At 36.1% G+C, this 21,973-nt stretch overlaps 2 protein-coding genes across 2 annotated transcripts in view; both read left to right on the forward strand.

Annotated features, from left to right (window-relative positions):
- The window catches only part of LOC133534794 (uncharacterized), a 259,834-nt gene that overhangs the window by 224,509 nt on the left and 13,352 nt on the right, over positions 1 to 21,973 (forward strand). The window lies entirely within an intron of this gene.
- On the forward strand, positions 940 to 21,405 carry LOC133534796 (uncharacterized). The gene is made up of 12 exons (XM_061874073.1): positions 940 to 1,495; positions 3,998 to 4,154; positions 6,843 to 7,115; positions 7,524 to 7,641; positions 7,726 to 8,173; positions 8,329 to 8,571; positions 9,229 to 9,423; positions 9,877 to 10,066; positions 14,492 to 14,629; positions 14,940 to 15,126; positions 19,533 to 19,639; positions 19,939 to 21,405. Exons 1-12 carry the CDS (start codon positions 1,368 to 1,370, stop codon positions 20,227 to 20,229), a joined length of 2,475 nt encoding a protein of 824 aa, XP_061730057.1. The 5' UTR covers positions 940 to 1,367; the 3' UTR covers positions 20,230 to 21,405.

The following is a 21,973-nucleotide window of genomic DNA, read 5'->3' on the forward strand; positions in this document are numbered from 1 at the left end:
CGGGACTCCTACATGATGACGCTACTTTGCACACTTGCAGTAAAATGTACTAAGTACTTATTTTAAGCCACATGCATAAATCAGGTAGGGTTAAATAGATATATACTCGTACCCCATCAATTAACAAGAAATAACATAATAGTTTCAAATATACTTTTTTTTTATGATATGGAGGCAAACGAGCAGTCTAATCGCCTGATGGTAAGCAATCACCTACCGTCGGCTATGGACACCTGCATCACTAGAGGGATTACTAGTGCGTTGCCTACCTTTAAGACAATATATTGATAATAGGTGACATGAAACATGTGCAAAATGTCATATATTTACTGAAAAAAAAAATACCAACATCAATATAACTTCGCTGATTGTCATGTTACCTGCGGACCTTCCTTAATTTTACTACTCAAACTTCACTACTACCTATAGCTCATTTGTTTTTCGATTTAGTTTTGTATTGTACGCATGTATTGTAACTAAGTAAACCTTAAGACGAAAGTAGACGACCTCTCCGATAACGCCTTTTCATATAAACGTAGGTACTCGTAGTCCCCATTTTCCTCTCTGAGTGGATATTGACATTATTGACTTGTTTTTTTTTTCGAATTTTTAATTATTGTTATAATTAGAAGCAAAAGTTTGTATGGGTTTCGTCTTTCGCCCCTGACACTTACCTATAGGTAAATATAATAATAATAATAATAAAAAATTGAAGAAAGTCAAACGAAGGGGCATAGCTATATGGTCAATAAGGTACATCAAATTGTGTAAACGTACTTTCTATACCTAATGTTAATATCCAGAGAGGAGACTGAGGACTAATATGTTAGTATGGAGGAGCGTCCGTCCTCTTTCCTTTTAAATAATTATTCGATAAGCACGGAAATTAACGTCATAATCATTTACTACAGGTTACAGGTGGTCATCATGGCGTTTTCTTAAATTTTTAATAAACAAGTGAGGCAATAGGACACCAATTTCAAATCAACGCAAAAATGTAAAGTATTTTTACCACATATGGTATTGGGAAGAGTTGAGACAGCCCTCGTCCCGTCGACCAGGTCAGCCCGATAACCCCTCGACTGCTGCCGGACCTCCGTCGCAGAACTTCGCCCTACGAGATGCGACGCGCCAAGTCTATAAAGGCCACTGACGCACACAAAAGAAACAGTCTGCCTCCGGTCACCGTCGATGATGTATATTTAACTGAACATCAACGCGGGACGCATTTTCTTATCACTACAGATGTTTAGCGAAATGAACGAATAGTGTAAAGTTTTGCTTTTGAATATCCCTCCGTTTCGGTGGCGCATGCGTATTACACGCCTTTCTGTGATTGGTCGTGAACAGGGACTTCCGAAAGCAATATGAGTGGAACAAACAGTGTCAGTCGGTCGACGTGCAACAGCAAAGGCAGTATGATCGTCGTGTCAAACAGATTACCATTTATTTTGAGGAGAAATGAGAAAACTGGTGAATTGGAAAGAAAAGCCAGGTAAATAAACTATGAAACCGATAATTACTCCTTAGTGTGACGTATATGTATATATTGATGTTATCCATTAAGAATCTATCCAATTTTAACCAATTCACAATTGTATATTAACTCACTGCTAAGTTATACTTATTTATAAAAAAATAAACACCTTCCGCTGTTAAAGGGCCGACCTACTAGTAGGTTTGTTCTAGAAATAAATTAAGACCGGTTTTAATCGCTCGAATCATTAAATATTCCTACTCCTGTTTGCTTAACAATGCAAATTGTAATAGTCAATAAATAACTATAGCTAAAATAAAGTATATTAAAATAATTCAGTTATGAAATTTACAATACTTTACAATTTTCACACAGAAATTTGTACAACGTGCGGCAGTGAGTCTCGCAGGGGGTTACATTTCTAGAACGCTCGGTCGTTTCCATGGCCCCTTATCCCCGCAATACTTGTTCTCGACTTTTCCCGAATGCTCCACATAAATGATTATTTAGCAAAGAATTTTCGTGACTTACCTAACTCACGATTAAAGTTAAATATACATTATTACGCAATTTCAACATGTTTGTATATCAACATAGTCAGCTGTTACGGAAGGAGCCGGCATTTCGATAAGTACCGTGTACCCGGCTAAATTCAGAAGGTTGCTCGTTTGCGATACGCAATAGTGGATTGGTTCCTCAGTAAAAAGTCGAGTTTTGTTGTCATTTGGAAATAATAGCAGCAGCCTTGTACTTGAGCAAGGTCGCCACATCCATGGCACCTGTGTGTCTACTATCGTGATAATGAGGTCGCACTTATCGCCCTTTTTATAGGTACATATTTAGATATAACTGAAATATAATGTGTTTCTTTACCGTACCTAGTCTTATATAGATGCTTACAGTATCTATAGGTAGTCATATATGTATACCTTCATTTTGTCGAGCGAATACCTACTAAGTGAGTACAGTGCAAAAGGTACCTACTATTTATATATGGAAACAAATTACCCAGGTGCCTATACTTCTAAATTATTTAATTAATTTTTAATATTAACGCCAGGTACCTATTATATTATGTCAAACGGTCCGATGTACCTCGTTCCTTAAATATTCCGTTTTACCAATTTGGGTCCTACTTACTGAACACCAAGTTTGCCAAACGGACGCTTTTACAGTTGGATTATTAAAAATAAAAGTGCAAGGTAGAAAAAAAATCTTAGTAGGTATAAATGAAAAATTCTTGGACCCGTATCATCAGTTCCACAACTTTGTTTACTAGACTACGCTTTAATAACTAGCTGGCCTTGTCCTCGCAACTTGCAACTATTTTATATCTCACGGGTCATTGACTTGCTCCTATTTATAACGTGTGCACTTCAGAAATCTGCGTTTTGATCGTAAGACCGTGACCTAATTAACGTTAACGTGTCGTTATATCAAAATAAGATAAAAAGGTAGGTAAGTGATATGTAGATAGCGGCGTGTAGAGACTTTTTATGTTTTTGTTCGACTTGGCGGTGGCACCGCCGCCGCCGTGCCCCTAAATAATATCTTCAGTATAGTTTTCGAAATTACATCAGTTTAAAATTTAATACAATGATAATATTAAATGCGTAATCCTGTTATGAATTCAGTTTATATATTTTTTAAAGACAAACGGTAAAAAAATATTGGAAAAAAAGTTTTGATACGCCCAATTTGGTTCCACGATACTTATAAACATTTAATATTTATTAACTTAACTACCAAGTCGGTCAAATATCCTATAAATATTATGTTTTATTTGAGAATATTGCTTAAATATTTAGGCTATTAAGGTGCGTTGAACTTTACATTGTTTTCATTGGACGTTTAAGTAATTATAAACATTCTCTATGTTTACAATTTGTAATAATGACTAAATCTTGCATCACTGTCTGCGTCAAATAACCAATTATATTTTTTTCTTTGTTTACCTAATGATAAGCCTTATTGCTCTTAATAGACAACTATAGGTATATACCAAGCTGGCCTCTCTTCATTCAGAAATGTATAGATTATATAAACAATATTATCACTACGACTTCCGAATAATTAGTTAATAGAGTTCACTTAATGACGTTAGGTTCTCGTAAAGAAAACCGTACATATTTATGCAATTGTAGGGTAACCTACCCAGTTCTCGGCACTTGTTTTTGTAGGAAAGCCACCACTGCTGCCTTAAAATGTGGTAGAGTAGAATGTATCAACTATCTGTAGAATGCCGAGAAAAGCTACATTTTTTTTTTGGGAATTTGTGATCGGTATGTCCTGATACCCGAAATTAAATTTAGGTATAGGTACCTCCTATTAGAAGTATAAATAACTATGTCGTATACAAAATAAAGAATATGACACTGACTATCAACCGGGCCCAACGAATCTTTTCTTTAAGAAATACGTTATTTTTTAAATAATAAGTAGTTAGTTTACTTATTTAATGAGAATATATTGTTTTTTATTTCTTTCTTTTTTTTCAAATAATTTAATGTTGGTTCCCAGTGCCGGAGGCCTGGTGACTGCGGTGGCCCCGGTGGTCATCCGCTGCAGCGGCCTATGGGTGGGCTGGCCTGGCATCCATCTAGAGGATCCCAACGAAAAGATCCCCGAGTCGGATCCCAATGACAAGACTCCTACCGCTGGACTGCTTTCCAAAAAGGTAAACTTTTGAATTATGTGTAAAATTGTACATATAGACATTTTTGTCTTTGAATTGAGTTAAACTGGTCCGGATTTGGATTTGTCTTAAACCATAGGAAAAGTGAAGCTCGAGGAGAAGTAACAAAAATCGGAGTTTATACAACCTATTCTTAAAAGGCTGCTACCGAAATCCGGCGGTTTTTACCGGAATTATCATTCCTTGTAAAATATAATTCTTGAAAACTTTTCTGTCGTATTTTTTTGAAAAATAAAAATAAAGTTCTTAGATCCCATAATTACAATATTAATTACTTATCAAAATAATTCTATAAAATAAATCTTAAGATATAAATAGCTTTCAGAAATATGATATACTTACCCACGGAGAAATAATGCATTGAGTAATTGAAAATGATTTTTTTACAGAAAAATTTTCCTTTAATTATCATGCATTTCTAGAAACCAGTTAGGTGTTACTATATTTTTGCTGACTATTGCGCCTAACAGATACGAGAAGTAACTCTTTCTATTTTAAATTTAAGGATATTGTTTAATTAAAATGAACAGTATGCACAAGTGTGGTTAAATTGCAACTGCTTAGTGAGTCAACTGGCCTTGGATCACGTGCGGCGGCCGTGGTCTGCCGAATCACCCGCCAATTTCATGATTGGGCTGTCTTTACGTCCGCACTCCTTTGATGGACCGGCGGAAGTCGATACACTTGTTAAACAATCTTGAAGTAAGTAGTCATAACGATACCTCTACAGCTCTACCTACACTCGGTCTCTCTAAAACTCTAAAATCTACTCTCCATTTTTACCTCAACATTTCCAGACTACCTAGATTTCGACTATGTGATTTCTATTTTTAGATTTTACTGTTTCGGCAAACCTTCGTCGTAAAATTAAATGATGTGATGCATTTTTCTACTGTTTCCACTAATTATAACAAATGTAGGTAATTATGGTAAGATGTCAGTAACTGCGTCCTGCTAATTACTGATATTGCTTGAACACTGTTTTCTTAGAGGAAGGAATGAATTGCGAGAATTCTAGAAAATATACTGCGCCTTGAATCCAATTACTAGTTATTTGTTTAACCCCTCGTGCTAATATTGATACCCGAGCAGGCGAAATATTCCAAAATTGAACCACGAACGAATGTAGTGATTAGGGCATGCATTATCGGATGATTTCCAATTCCGGAAGTGATTTTCGATATTGGGTTCCGATTTCGGAATTAGGGAACATCATATTTTTGTTACATTAAACAACAACAAAATAAATATGAAATACTGAAACTTTTCGTTTGTTAAAGATAATATTGTTTTAGTGGAATTAAATTTGAAGTATAATTAATCGAGAAATATAAATATATAAAGATAAATGATACGGCGTATTTAGAACAGAATAGACGAAGCTTTATTCAAAAACGCTTAATTGAAACTATTTGCTAGCAAACTATCGATGCCTAATTTTAATATGTAACTAAATATAACGGTTTTCTACCCTAGTCGTTGCGACCCTGTTTACGAAACTGAAGATCTCGGTAAAGGCATTTAAACATAGTTGTTTATCATAGTTATTTGTCACTGTGTTAAGATGATTTTCGACGTAAGTATTTAAGTATTCAACTATTACCTGTAGTAGTTATAGTGTTTCAAAAAGTGGAATATTGAGCGTTGCGAGGGTTTCAATATTAGCACGATAGATAAACAATCTTTTCTACCGAGTGAAACACAAATTTTTTCACCACACCAACGCGTGGAAAATACTGTCTGTAAAACACAAATGAAATCCAAATAAACGATAAAATATTTATCATTCAAAATCATAATTTAAAAGTCAATAGGTACTTTACTAGCCAACAAGAGGAAACAACTTAAAATTGGCATCAACTTTGCTACTCTTGTAGATGAAATTCAATTTTTTCATCAATTTTTCAAGAATAATGAGAACCTTTACGAGCTGGTGACCTACCATACCTACGGCCAAGGGAAATTTCTACAAGTGAACAACCAAACGTTTCCATGGTAAACAATGATGTAGCGGAAAAAAGTAGATAGATACCTATTAATCTACAAAGATAAACTTTTATAACGCTCAATATAATAACATTATTGTTTAAATTCATTGTTATCTCTCTATTTTATTACACGTCTCATAGGTAATAGCAATGTCGTTATTGCAATTGAGTGTTTTTATTATTTTATACATTCACACAAGCTGTAAAGGTACTAAAACTTTATAATTGCATGTAAACTTATGAACTGAACCGAAGTGATAATTATAATAAATATAATGCCCTTTTATTGTATGAACATCTGTGATATTTACTTTACAAGTATTCGAGTCTAATTTAGATATGTAAATTAAAGAACAAGTGTGTGTATGTATAGGAAACACACCTAATATTTAGAATTAGATATGCTTTCACTATTGGCGAAGTGCTTGAATCCATTTAAACTGATCACAGCAGAGCGCTCGAGGTGGTGTAAATATGTGGGTGCGCGGAACCGAATATATATATAAATCTTTTATTAAAAGAAAGAAGATAAAATTACATAACTAGCTGCTCAGTTTCATGGTAGTTCAGCCTATTCATGATTTATCATCTGTCCAATACATTGTCCTACTTCATAATTGTCAGCTACGAAATAGGAGACAGCTTTATAATAGTCTTAACTCACCCACAACGTTCTTCTCAGATCGTACCCATCCGGGCGGAGCCGAAGCTCTTCGACAGCTACTACAATGGCTGCTGCAACGGCACCTTCTGGCCCTTGTTCCACTCCATGCCGGACCGCGCCACCTTCATCGCAGACCACTGGAAGGCTTACATCAAGTGTAATGAAGAATTCGCCGAGAAGACCATTCATGCGCTGCGGCTGCTGAAGCAGAGCAATGAGAGGAATGGTTCTCCGCCCATTGTGTGGGTTCATGACTACCATCTTATGTTGGCTGCTAATTGGATCAGACAGGTTGGTACACCGAACGTATTATTATTGATGTTATTTTGATTAGGTACCATTTTTTATACTACTTTGGTGGCAAACAAGCATACGGCCCGCCTGATGTTAAGCAGTCTCCGTAGCCTACTTAACATACAAATTTGTACAATGTACTTTGCATATATACTTCTATGCAGGGGGGGGGGGGGGTGGGGGGGTCACTTTTCTCTGCAGCTGACTCAATATACAATGTATAATACAGTGATGCATCAAGATACATGTTGTTAAATATAATTTCTTAGGAACAGTTACATGCTACCCTGTGAGGGCATTACAATGTCTTATTTCTATACTTATTTATGTTATATCTTGTCCATCTTATGTTACTTAATAGTACTAATGTTTAATGGTGTTAAGGTTAATATGTTATTTTTACAGCGAGCCGAAGAAGATGATCTCCCCTGCAAGTTAGCATTTTTCTTACACATACCTTTCCCTCCGTGGGATATCTTCAGGCTGTTCCCGTGGTCAGATGAAGTTTTACAGGGCATCTTGGGTAAGTGTGAAGAAATTCCGATATTTTCAAATTCAGCCATGGTTTGTGATGAAAAACCTTACGTGATGTCATATTTCTTTACAGGTTGCGATATGGTGGGATTCCATATAACAGACTACTGTTTAAATTTCATTGACTGTTGCCAAAGGAATTTGGGTTGTCGTGTAGACAGAAAAAATTTGCTGGTCGAATTGGGAGGCCGTACCATTTGCGTTCGCCCCCTACCCATTGGCGTGCCGTTCGACAGATTCGTTCAGTTGGCCCAAAACGCAAAACCAGTGCTCTCTACAAGCCAAAAAGTGATATTAGGAGTCGATAGACTGGATTATACCAAAGGACTAGTGCACAGACTCAAAGCCTTTGAAAGGTTACTTGAGAAGCACCCCGAACATATCGAAAAGGTGGTGTTGCTGCAAATCTCAGTTCCCTCACGGACTGATGTAAAGGAATATCAAGATTTAAAAGAAGAAATGGATCAATTAGTTGGTAGAATCAACGGCAGATTTACCACGCCTAACTGGTCTCCTATTAGGTAAGTTTTTCTAGCCTGTCTCATATAAATAACCTTAAATATATATGCTTGTTGTACTCGTATTCATCACGTAGCACATATCACAAATATGAAGCACTTCATCAGAAATACCTTCAACAGAACCGAAGTAAATCTGAGATTATTTAAATTTTCAGATATATTTACGGCTGCGTCGGTCAAGATGAGCTTGCGGCTTTCTACCGCGACGCTGCGGTCGCCCTGGTCACCCCCCTGCGCGACGGCATGAACCTGGTGGCCAAGGAGTTCGTGGCCTGCCAGATCAAGAAGCCCCCAGGAGTGCTGATCGTGTCGCCATTCGCCGGCGCCGGGGAAATGATGCACGAGGCACTGATCTGTAATCCTTACGAGTTGGATGACGCAGCCGAAGTCATTCACAGGTAAACATTGTTCATTAATTGGTAAAGCCAACATGTAGCTAGGTTTGTGTTTATAAGCGGTTTTCCTTTTGTCATCATCAGCTTACGTACACTCCATATCTAGATATGGCCTTCACATTATTTTAAAAATATTGACATTGAATATGTTTACTTGTTCAAAATAACTTCGGTCCTAAATAAACAGATCAATGTCACATAATGGATTTAAGAATGACAATGCATTGTCGCTAGAGCAATTCCTACTATATACTCGTACTGACTGGTAGAGAATGCCGCATGGCATTAAGTCCGCCTTTTGTCACTGTATTTTTTTTACTGTGCAATAAAGTTTAAATAAAAAATGAATATATATACCAAATATAATAAATGTGAATGTAACTCTGTCTGTCTGCATATTTTTTACCTCTTCGTGCTTAAACCGCTGAACCGATTTAGATGAAATTGGCATGGATGATGATTGGTATAAACTATCCTATGTCCTTCTCTGGACCTCGGAAACAGAAGATAGTTATTTTCAATCATCATCATCATTTCACGTAGACGAAGTTGGGGACAGAAGCTAGTTTTACTTGAAATAGAATATTTCTTAATTTCTTTACATACTTTCACTTCAAAGTTAAGATAAAGAATAAAGCTTGGACATACTATTATTTACAGAGCGTTAATAATGGACGAGGACGAGCGTACAGTTCGCATGAACCACCTGCGGCATCGCGAACAGCTAAACGATGTCGATAGCTGGATGAAGAACTTCCTCAAAGCCATGGACTCGCTCGAGGAGGAAGCTGACGACATCGGAGCTACCTCCATGCAACCGCTCTCCATTGACGACTTCGATGAGTATCTCTCCAAGTAAGTGTACCTACATAGGATAGCTGAAGAAATTCTTCAAAGCGATGGACATCGGAGTCACTCAGGAGCTGCTTGGACTTTGTCAATATTGACGACTCCAACGATTGCCTCTTCAAGTAAGTTTCATCATTGAACAGCTAAAAACGTCGACAGCCGAATGAAATTCTTGTAAGCGATAAGTGATTGACAAGGAACTTGGAGACATCGGAGCTATCCCTTCCAGTATGCATGTATGTCATAAAGACAATATTGACGAGTAGGTACATCTCTAAGGTATGGTCAAAGTTAAACGAAACTGCAGTTTTATTAATGAGCTTTCTCTTGTTTCAACCTACAGGAATTCGATAGAATTATATGTATACAATGCAATGCAATGTTAGATTATGCTGCTCTCGTACTTGTTCACTTCCACCGAGAATAGATTTTTCATTTCTGACAATGTCTTTTTTACAGATACATCGGCTACACTCAAAAACTTGCTCTTCTCCTGGATTACGACGGCACACTGGCGCCCATCGCGCCGCATCCAGATCTGGCGACCCTTCCGTTAGAAACAAAACACGTGCTGCAGAGACTGTCTAACATGTCCGATGTCTACATCGCCATCGTCTCTGGCAGAAACGTGGATAACGTTAAAAATATGGTAAGTAGAAGGAACTGGCTTTCGTCCAAACAGTATACTGGCGCCCATCGCGGCGCTTACACTGGCGGCCATACCTTTGGAAACAGAACCGATTTATCGTTTCTCCACTGGATTGCCCACTTAAAATGGAGGTCATTTACAAATTACAAATATATGAGTTTGTTCTTCGATCGTTCAAACTCAGTAATTTATATTTTCGAAATTGTTAAAACGTTTTGGGTATGAGTTTGGTCAGATCTGAACTAAGTCCAATACTAATTTTAGTTTTACAATCTGTTAAAATTACTATAAATAAAACTCAATCATTTTGTGTTCGCGTTTTCAGAAACTAAATTATTCTTCGGATCAAGTAGGTAGTTCAATAATCTTGACGAGTAGTAGTTATTTTGTGTCTGGATAATAAAGGCTAGTGCTATACGAGTGATCATCATGAAACCTATTAACGAAGTTAATGATCATTAAACCTATTAACTGTGCGCTAATTATAATAGCGGTTTGATCAATACCTATTGAAAATAAACTCTGACTATACCCACACAATTATCTATCGTACTACTAAGGATAGAGGTCACAAAGTTTATCTTTCTAAGAACCTACACACTCAAACGTACCGAGCAAACAAAAGTGTCGGCCTACTTAATTACCAATTAATCGCAATCATTAGCTCCTGTAATAAATATGAATGATATTATGACGTAAACGCCATGTCCCCGGAGAGTGATACCACTTGGATACCACGATGCAACTTAATGCACAAGTCAATTTGTTGATCATAGCTGATCATGTTTATAAATATTTTATACTTAGTTTTGCATAACATAAGTTATCGCGGTTTATGCTGTCAAACTCATAAATAAATCAAATTATCAACATAGGTACCTAGTTGTTGCAAGTCCAAAAATCGTTGGATAACCCTGGTGCATACCCATAAACACACAGTTTGTTTTAATATTGTAATCCAAGTAGATAAATGTAAATCTCTGTAAAGCTTTAAAACATTTACATACCTAATGACTTGTCATGATTAAGTAGGTAGAACTATGACTTCTGATTTCTTATTGATTTGCGATGATGAAACATGTAAAATTATATAACAAAGCTGGTAAAATAAATTGAAAATTAGCATTTATCTTTTTTAACTTCTAAAATTAACCAAATAAGGTACCCATTCCATAAATTTTATTGAAAAATAGATTGATTAACAACTGCCTATACGATCACATAAACGCAATATTTCACCGTCAAAACCGCAATTTTCTTATATTCTATCCTTCAAGACGGCTTCAACGTGACGATCAAGTACCGGTTCAGTTAAGTAGCGTTCCGCGCGCGTAGAGTACGATTGTCAGACAATTTGACTGATATTTATTTTTGACTTTTGTATTGCTTTAATCTAATGGGTCTTATTTAGACATAGGTGTGATCCTCAAAAAAAATCGACTGATACCATCCATAAAAACTTGTCATCTAGCCTATTTAATAAGAAAAGTGAAATAAACTACTTACCTACTTGCAGGATGTTTGAAAGATAACTAACTTTAACAGTACAGCGATAATTATTTTGAACAGTAATACTTAAGTATTCGTCTTTTTCATTGTTTTCCCCCAACCATCTGAATAACACTAAAAAAACGTTGAACACGAACATCTCAAGTTTTAAATATTTGAAGAGCCAAAGAGGAGACCATTAAAAAAAGATTGATCGTTTTCATTCTATCAGATGTTGTGACCTTGGGGCCTACCGCAAAAGCTGAAATTCGCAAATTGCGGAGATCTTTCTCTTTTACTCTCACTAAGACGTAATTAGAGTAACAAAGAAAATACCCTCAATTGACGAACTTCGATTTTCGCGGTTATAGCTCTGACATTGAAAATAATTTTCTGTACATTTCTGGGTTAGTAAATAAGTACCTTACCAACTGCTTAGATCAGAGGCATGGTGAAACAGGGGTCAGTAAATAGGAAGATGCGACACGACGCGAGCAAAAATAAATAGTACTGAAATTTTTAACCTCAAATAAATTGTTTATCCGAACAAAGAATTCGAAGGAAACAGAGGGCCAAACGCGAACCACGTTCGACGTGAATTCGTTCGTAAGTGTGGCAGGGAGACAAAACGTAGAACGTGGTTCGCGGTAGGCCTTCTGCTTTGAAGACCTGCAATAACAAATAAAATCTTCTCGGTGGGTGTGAGCATACGTGAACGCCTTGAGAATCCGCAAGGTCTCAACTATCAGACGAACTTTGACTCGCTTTATCATGTACTAAGTACTTTAACAAAAATATTTGTTCTCTTTATGTTCTCGCTTATATACTACTGCATACTGTGGTAACCTGGTTAAGCATATCTAAGTTACACGTTACGTAATATTTGCGTAGTCAATAGTCAATGAAAAGGGGCCGGTCACCGATAACATGTTTGTTTTCTAATATTCAAAGCCATTGCCTAATAGTCAATATGACGGTAGGTAGATAAATTAGTAACGCGTGCAACTAATGAAGTAGACATTAATATGGTGATTACTATTTTGGCTATTAAGGATGTTTATTTTCCTGTTGATCATGTAAACACTAAAACTGTTAGACCGCGGGCCAGGAGCAGTAAGTCCGGGGTAGTTGGCTATAGTTTTTTAGAACACCATTAATAAATAAGGTTACATAAAGAAATATTTTATTTCTTGATAAACTGTGAACAATTGACAACATTTCTTTTTTATAAAACCTGATATTTTACCTATGATTTGGAAGTATTTTGCTTCCTGAACACTGCAATATATTCATATAAATTGAATATGGCTTATTACAAAAAAATACAAAAGAATTAAAAAAATGTTGTGATTTAACCAATTCTATGGCTCAATACGTGAAATGCCATTGCCATTCATCACGAAAAAAAATAGCTGTCATAATATTGATTTGGCATTGTCAATTAAATACGACGTATTGATTAAATTTCAAAACAAAGAGAAATTTATTTATATAATTAAGTTACTATCTACTAATCGTTTTTAAAATGGACAAAGCTGTATGGATCGATAAGGTATATACTCCTCCAAAGTATACCAAATAGTGTAGTATACAAAAATAGCGAAAATTATTAGTCGAAGATATCGGTAAGTACAAACATTTAATTACATTACATTCGTTAGTGTTTATCCGTCGATCCGTCGTATCCGCATGAAAGCGGTATCGTATTCGTGTATCAGCATCCGTTATAATATCCAAATCGTCGTAGAAATAGTGATATTTTATCAAAATTGTTTTGAAACAACAACGGACCAGTTTAAAACTTGCCAATGGCAGACAACGTCAGATTAATTAAGTCATGTTTTTTTTTCTATCGAGATAAGACCTAGCTTCTAGCGTAGAACTGGAGTTACGCCATTTTAGAACAAGTACACATTAGAAAAATTATAATAAATTAAAAATAAATCCTAGAGGAAAAAATAAACTATTAGCGTATTCCTCGTTTCAATTAAAATGTAGAGAACCAATAAAATTATAGGGTCAGAAAATTGAAATGTTGTCAATTGACTTTCAAAAATGAACAAATATAAAATTATTTTTAATGAGATCAGCTTGAAATTGTGTTTAAAAAAAATACAACTGGCCATCTCTCCCAAGGTATCCGGGAGTGATTGCAGGAGGGATGGCCATAGATTAACTCTTTACTGTAATATATGTTTTGTTTTCATTTTTATATCCCAAGTGCCTTTTCTTCTCAAGACCCCGTTTACGCCATCCAATACCAGCAAACATAGCCCAATCAGCCCGTGACACACTCAAAGCAATTTTGGGTGAGAAGAGGCTCGTGATATTTTTTTACACCAGCAGTATTTATCCGTCTTAATTAATTCTATTATCTTATTTGAAGGTAAAACTTCTTTAGCGGCCCTGTGCAATTTTTGTGATGGGGAAAAAATGTTAAACTCACGACAGGTCACGTGACCGATAGATTCGTCAGATTGAATATTCGTAAGACGGACACGTGACCTGATCGCAAAACTCCATGATGGTTCTTGTAATGATGATGGTGTAAGAGTCGTTGAAATTATGGATGGAAGTTGATTCTTCTAAACTTTTCAATGTTAAATAATTGTAATAGTTCTGAAGTGTTACATTTTTAATGTAATATAAATTGTCATATCAATGCATTAAAATGAAGACAGACACGCTTAAACTCTTAAACAAATGTATGGCTCTGAGTAAATTACATTGTAAACATTTTAGAGACAACTACCGCCATCTATTGAGGATTTTGTTAAAATTGAGTCTATATTAACATGTCTAAAACCCATTCAACTTTATGTTAATTACATTATGTTATCTTGAAAAAAGTTCAAATTAAAAAGAAAACTAACGGAAGCTTCTTTTATCCGTGTATCAACATTCACTTACCTACCTAAATTGGAAATGGCGTTCTAGGTGGGGATCGAAGGCATCACGTACGCTGGTAACCACGGCTTGGAGATCCTGCACCCCGACGGCAGCAAGTTCGTGCACCCCATGCCCACGGAGATGCAGGGCAAGGTCGTCGATCTGCTTAAGTCGCTACAGGAACAGGTAATTGGAACTAAACAACAATTATTTTATGATCTGTCCAACCTTATCTTCTTTTTTTTGTTCTTTTGTCTATCTTATTCGAACCGTCCGCTCCTGATTACCTTAGGTCTAAATTTAACTTCATTATCCCCCGTCCGGGTTGTGATCTTCGTTCCTCCCGGTTCCTTAAACTTGCAGTACTTCCTCACCACAGTGGTGTTATAGATGGGAGATAATAGATTTACGAGTAGGTGTACCGTTAGAAATATATTCTTCGTTCCTTAAGATAAGGCTAAAGTGTAAAGTCCCGCAATTATAATGTCGTTGACAGGTGTGCAAAGACGGCGCATGGGTGGAGAACAAGGGAGCTCTACTGACGTTCCACTTCCGCGAGACGCCGATGAACAAGCGCGCGGCGCTGGCGGAGCGCGCGCGGGCGCTCATCACGGCGGCCGGCTTCAACGCGCACGACGCGCACTGCGCCATCGAGGCCAAGCCGCCCGTGCCGTGGAACAAAGGTAGGGTCAATTGTCAATTACTGCCCACATTATAGCTACTAAAAATTAATTATATTCACCTATAAAGTTACTTCATTTTGATATGTAGGGGAAATAACGGGGACGTTAAGGGAAATAAACAATAAAAAATAAACATGATATATTTTTTAATAAAAACGAATGACAACTCTTTGGTTACTTATTAAATTATCATTTGGCACCGAATTTGGTGAAGTAAGAAATTAAATAATATTTTTTTTTTTTTTTTTTTAAAAACCTTCATGAAAACTCCATCGTGCCCCGGGGTAGGGGCAGTATGGGGTACCCAGTGCGGGGCAGTACGGGGTACATTATTCTATTAGTCACAGAATAAGTAGATGTGGATTTCTTCTAAATCTGCGTCATCAACTCCTGCACAGGCTGTATAGGCCCACTGTCCACATAGCTGGCAGGCCACCCAACGCTCCGAAGACTTCAAATAAGTGTGGTTTGAGTCAACACAATATATGCATAAGACATCCTCCTTAACATATTCTCTGTTTTATTGAGTTTTTTTTCAACCAGGGATCATTCGGATGTCCAATGTCCAATTCAATTCTCTAATGTGGTCTATTGAACACTGTGAAATTGAGCTGCTTTTCTGTAACCTGCTGATTTGCTTAAAACTGCATCAATTGCATGTTTCATGCTTTCTACAGACCAACTGCCTCTGGAACTTGTCTTTTTGTAAGTTCGTATCATTTTTATATACCTAACACAAAATAAATAATATTATTATAATTTTATCAAATGAACAGATCTTTCAGGGGCGTAATGGGGACGGGGCACAAACGGATACCCCATTGTGCCCCATAGCCATGTCACCGTTATGCCCCTATGTCTAACAGAATTTTAAATAATGAACAAAAAAATGAATTGAAGGTCAGAGTGATTTTGCTCAAAACATATCAATAGTTGATGTTAGTAGTAAAACACATTAAACAAACTATGGTAGTAATTTAATCACTTACCTTTTTAGACGCGTTTTGGTAACCACTCAAATTTAGATGAAATTTCGTCGAAAAAAAGAATTGGTCGTCAAAAATAAACGCGTGCACTCTGGTCGCCGGTCACTGCCGCACTGAAGGCCGATGCAAAATGCCCTGTTATTGGCTAAAACAAAACACGGCTAGTGTGCATAGTTACTTGTATGTATGGGTGGCCCCGTCGTGCCTCGCGTCCCCGTTATGCCCCCCCTTCCCCTACCTCACCGCATTCTGCATCGTAAATTGGCTAAGTCATTTTAGGTTCTCGGCTGCTGCAGTTTATTTGAGGTTCTATCAGAGGATTCCGGTTCGGAACCCTAGTCAAAATTAGGCCGATAAAATCACTTGAATACACAATACAATAGTTTTTACAAAAAAAAAAATTACCAATACATATTAATCCATAAATTTTCCAAGAACAATTACTTATTATGTTTAAAAACATAAAAAAAGTAAAAAAAAAACAGCTAAAAAATTGACTTAAATTTGTATAAGATTTCACGTGCATAAGTACCTATATCTTTTACAGCCTAAATTGTTGTACATATCGAAACATCAACTTTTGTTAAGCTGTTACAAAATGTAATTGTAGATACTTTTGAAGCGTTGTTTGATTCGCTACTTTTGTACGATAACAATCTATTAGCGGTGTCTGAATTCGCAGTACTAAGTACCCAAACTTGCGGTCCACCGTCAACAACGTACGAGCGATATAACCGAGCATACCTATTTAATAAACAAATATTTACTAGGTACTTAGTAGGTATTATGCATAACCTTTAATCATGTTGGTCCAATATTTTTGTTGCTCATAGCAAGGAATGTATCAGAGTTAAAATAAGGATCTTATATTATATATTAGATTTTGTTTCGACGCCTACCTAATTATAGTTCGTTTTTTTATCATTAGAAAGAAGGTAAGCGATTTTGATGTGTATTTTTATTGAAAAATACTTTTTCATATTTCCTATTCAGAAAGTTCATCTTTCATAGGTTGATTGCCAGGTGGAAAACTGCATTTCCCACCCTAGGGTGAAAAGTATTTTTTTTAAATGTGTACTTGGAGCAACGGCTAACAGCCATACATGCTATATTATTCATTTTTCCTACTCCTCTACTGTTATCTGTCATTTATGCATTCATTAACACGAATATAAGAACATACATAAAAGATTTCAAGAAAAGTCTATATTGTCTATTCCTCATAAAAGCTCTTGTGCTTTTATAAGCTATAACGTTACTGCGATTAATGGCTACCAACCTAACAAAACCATAACGAATACAGTTTTAAACTATGTGCATTGCTGCCAACTTACAAAATATTCATTTGGTTGCATAGTAAAAATAATTACTTCATAAGTCAGAAACACGCTTGTGACACCCGTAATATAGCAACACCCATAGACTACGAAGACCGCTTAGCGTTGCTTGTTAGTCTCCGTAGGCTACGGTGGCCAAAATTGAGAAAAAACTGTCCAAAAAATTAATTTAGCAAGTAGCAAGTACCAGGGCCTCATGAGTTACGAGGAGGTGTCGCCGACCGGCCGGCCGCGGCCCGGGGCGGGCCGGGCGCGTAACAAGGTATGCTCGCGCGTCTTGGCTATATACTTTTGCTGTAATTTGTTTACCTAAATTAAGATTTATTTTTGTTGACTCGTAGGAAAAATATTGTATGCAACGTTGTATAAGTAGGTCAAAAAATTCTCGTGGCGTATTCCTTTACAATGTTCGCCTACGCCTTCGGCTCCGGCTCACATTGTAACTCACGCCACTCGCCTTTTTTGACCCTTCTTATACAACTGTTGCATAAAATACTATAAAAGCTCTCATATTAATTTTCGCATTTTCAGACCAAGTATTATCGAAATTGTTCTTGAATTTCCAATTAAAATGTATGAAATAAACATAAATATTTGTTACTAAATAAATCAATATACTCGTAAACGACGATGAATGTTTGAAATTTTTATTAGGTAGGTACATTACATTCATTCATTCAATTTCACTTTTATTAAGGCGTGTATACTAATGTAATATAGGCCCTTTCATTGTTTTTTTTTTTTTGCAATCAAAATGTAAATGGCGCCAATTCCAGTATTAACCTACATTTCTTGTGTTTAACTTTTCTCATAGTCGAAACGAAATGAAAAGTAGAGTGTTTAACTCGTAGTAAAAGTAACTATCTTACCGTCGAACTATTGGCGCCCTCACTTCTAGCGCCAAAATATCTCGGGCGGTATACATAGTTCACTTTCTTCCATTTCCACCCTTGGTTAACAATCTACCTATTATTGAAAAACAAGTCACGACTTTGGTTTCATAAGTAATAGTTACTGATTATAAAAAAAAAGGTTGTTTATTTTTTCCAATGCTAAAAAACGAGTCGCTCTGTATTACTGTACAAACACGCTATTTTAATATTATAAACAGCAGAGACTGTACTTTATTACATTACATTATTTGCATTACCTATCAATAATATGAAGCTTGGTAAAAGTTATGCGCCAATAGTTATCACGTCTTGAACTTATAATAAAACAAGATTAGTTTATAGAATCAAAGTAGTTGCAATTTTCTACTCGATAAAAGATGTCGCTAGTCGTACTCGTATCGTACATATCTTATCTGGGTTTTAAGACTTTGTATTTGTTTTCAAACATTTTGTTTAATAATTGTATATCTGATATCATACCTTACATACTTTGAAACCCAAAATAACTTAGATATACTACTTTATTTTTCTAGTTACTTTCACAAGATTATTTGTTTATCAACCTTTGAGTCTGTTGTGTTGCCCGCCGTTTAGAAGTCAATCTATAATTGGGCACTTGACACATGTAGAATATTATAACAAAATTTAATTAAATGGATAGAAAATGAGCCATTTATTATAAAAAAGTGGAATTTAAAAAAAATTATTATAAAAAAATATAAGGCTCCGAAGTTTCAATTTTTATTTTATTTTTTGTCTTTCAAAAATAGAAAAATAAATGGTACCATTCGATTCCTTACATTTTATTAAAAAATAAATTGTATTACAACTATACACATAAACGCAATATTTCAGGGTCAAAATGGGAATTTCCTTGATCTTCCATACATTCAGGACAGACTTATATAATGTGACGTCACATCACCTTATCATTTTGTTAGAGGCGTTTCAATCGTCGAGTGCGAGCGTCAGACTTTAACTCTCAATTTCTGACCTTTGTGTTGCTTAAATGCCATGAGTCCTATATAGACATTTGATCCTCAGGAAAATCAAGATCATTTGACATTATTTACAAAAAACTGTCAATTAGCCAATTTGAGTACATTTTGTTTTTGTTTGTGGTGGACTAGGGTTCTATCATGTAGGACACCTGAATTTGAATATTTTATAATACTTGTGTTTGTAAACAGGTCGTGCGTCCATCTACATCCTGAGGACGGCATTCGGGCTCGACTGGAGCGAACGCATCCGTATCATCTACGCCGGTGACGACAACACCGATGAAGACGCTATGCTGGTTAGTAAATTTTTTTGCCATTTGATTTTGAACCGGTACTACAATAGTAGCATGTCGTTTCTTAAACGAATTTGCATAGTTTCTCATGTAAGATATTATCTCGGTCGGAAAAGGCTTCCATTGTCAAAAATAATACCTATAGACAACACCATTGTTTTCGCCGATTTTTTTCGGCAATTTCGGTTTGGCCTTATTCACACACCTCAAAGAGTATGGCTAAGGCTAGTAAATTAACTTGTATCTACCTATCACGAAAGAGTATACCTAATGTTTATGGCTAACGAAAATATAAATCCCAGGCCCTGAAAGGCATGGCGGCCACGTTCCGGATCGCGTCGTCGCACATCACCAAGACGTCGGCCGAGCGGCGCCTGTCGTCGCCGGACTCGGTGCTGGCCATGCTGAAGTGGGTGGAGCGCCACTTCTCGCGCCGCAAGCCGCGCGCCAACTCGCTCACCTACAAGAACGCCCGGAAGGCGCGCGACTCCTTCCACATGCACATGACGTACCAGATCCCGCCCAAGACGTCGCCCAAGCCCTCCCCGCCGCACAGTCCGGACAAAAACTCTAGCGGCACGGATTCTAGTTAATTATACTCAGTTAAGTTACACTTAGTTGGCGTTCTCTGGCAAAACACTGTTGTCCGTTTTGAACTGACAACTGACAGGCAGCTTTTGCTTGAAAAAGTCACTTTATACAATCATCTGTAACCCTTTGACCACTAATAACTCGTGCAATATGAAAGCGACCTCCTCATCGTTATGGTTTGGAGCAAAATATAGTTCCACTCTTTTACAACAAATAGGTATCCTACTTGGGCAAATGTCAGTTTTTCTTTTGACAAAAAGATAATGGTTAAAAGTTGTTACAGTAATGACACTAGTTTAAGAGTCTTGCTGTTAAAATGAGACATTTTTTGTTTAAAATTATTCGTAGATTGCTGATCAATAGGTTAAATTTGTATTTTTAAATACTGGCCCGTTTCTGCACTATGCATTTTAACTTTGTTTTGTGTAGATGAAAAGATTGATTTATTTAATGATTCAAATACGTAAAAAAATGTTTTACCAGTATTTAAGCATCTTGTTGTTCAGTTAAGTTCAGTCTAAATTTTTTAAATTATGTAATAAATATTTACGTGTTACGAAAAATGTTATATGATAATATAAAAAAGTATAAGCCATATCTATGTGCTTAATTGCGTCTTACTACAAGTTCGTCGTAATTGTCGCATAATATTTCTATATGTGATAGGATAGTGATAAATAGGTTTAAGAATAACATTGTAGTCAAAAGAAATTACTGCAATAAAATGATTCAGCCTATTTAGCACCCGCACAATTGTAGACTTGAAGTTATGGCTAAATTTCTTTTGTCTATAAAGTTGATATATGGTAGACTACGTATTTATTGAGCCTGGTATTGATGTAATGTGTAAATGTGCTTAAATAAGAAATTCATATATGATGACAAAGATATACAATATAATTGATTTGATCAACAAATGTTATTAACTATTTACGCACTTGAAGGGTTCCTAATAGTGCATGCAATACAGGTGATGTGTTTAGTACTTAGTGTTATACTATATGTCATCCTATATGTTGCGAGGAAACTAGTCTAGTTAGCAGATAGCAACTACCCGAACCAGGCTTCGGCAAACCTAATACAATGAACTGAAAATCTCGAATTCCATTTACCAATGTATTTTTAGAACCATTTTAATGTTTTACAGGATTTCAATAAAAACCAAATTTGACGGAAAATAGCCTTTTAATGTATAGGTGTACAAAAACCGCCGTTCGGCAGCAGAGTAAGTAAATTCGGAAATACATCAACTAGGTACAGTAGATTTGGAATGTAGATGTTCAGTAAATAGTTTACATTTCATTAAAATAATATACACCCAACTTAGTCATTGTCGTCTCCTGTCAAGATCCATATTAGGTGCATTTACAGAGCGCAGCCACATATATCGGGATTCGGCGAATATTATTTATTTATTTAATCTTTATTGCACAAAAGAAAAACAATCTTATAGAACAAAAGGCGGACTTAATGCCACGAGGCATTCTCTACCAGTCAACCTTAAGGCTAAGCAGAGAGATTGTGAGCGGTGCTACAATTACAATAGCAAAACAAATCAAACAAAAATACATATAAAAAGACGAAACATATGAAGCTAATAAATAAATACATTAAGAATCTTTCATTCTGCTAGCAAAGAAAGCACGAAATGATTTTTTGGAAGCGAACTTATTTGGCGCATTTTTGATGTTAAAAGGAAGTCCATTCCAAAGACGCGCCACCTGCACGGTGAACGAATTGATGAAT

This window comes from Cydia pomonella, chromosome 2 (genome assembly GCF_033807575.1).
Source record: "Cydia pomonella isolate Wapato2018A chromosome 2, ilCydPomo1, whole genome shotgun sequence".
Taxonomy (NCBI): Eukaryota; Metazoa; Arthropoda; class Insecta; order Lepidoptera; family Tortricidae; genus Cydia; species Cydia pomonella.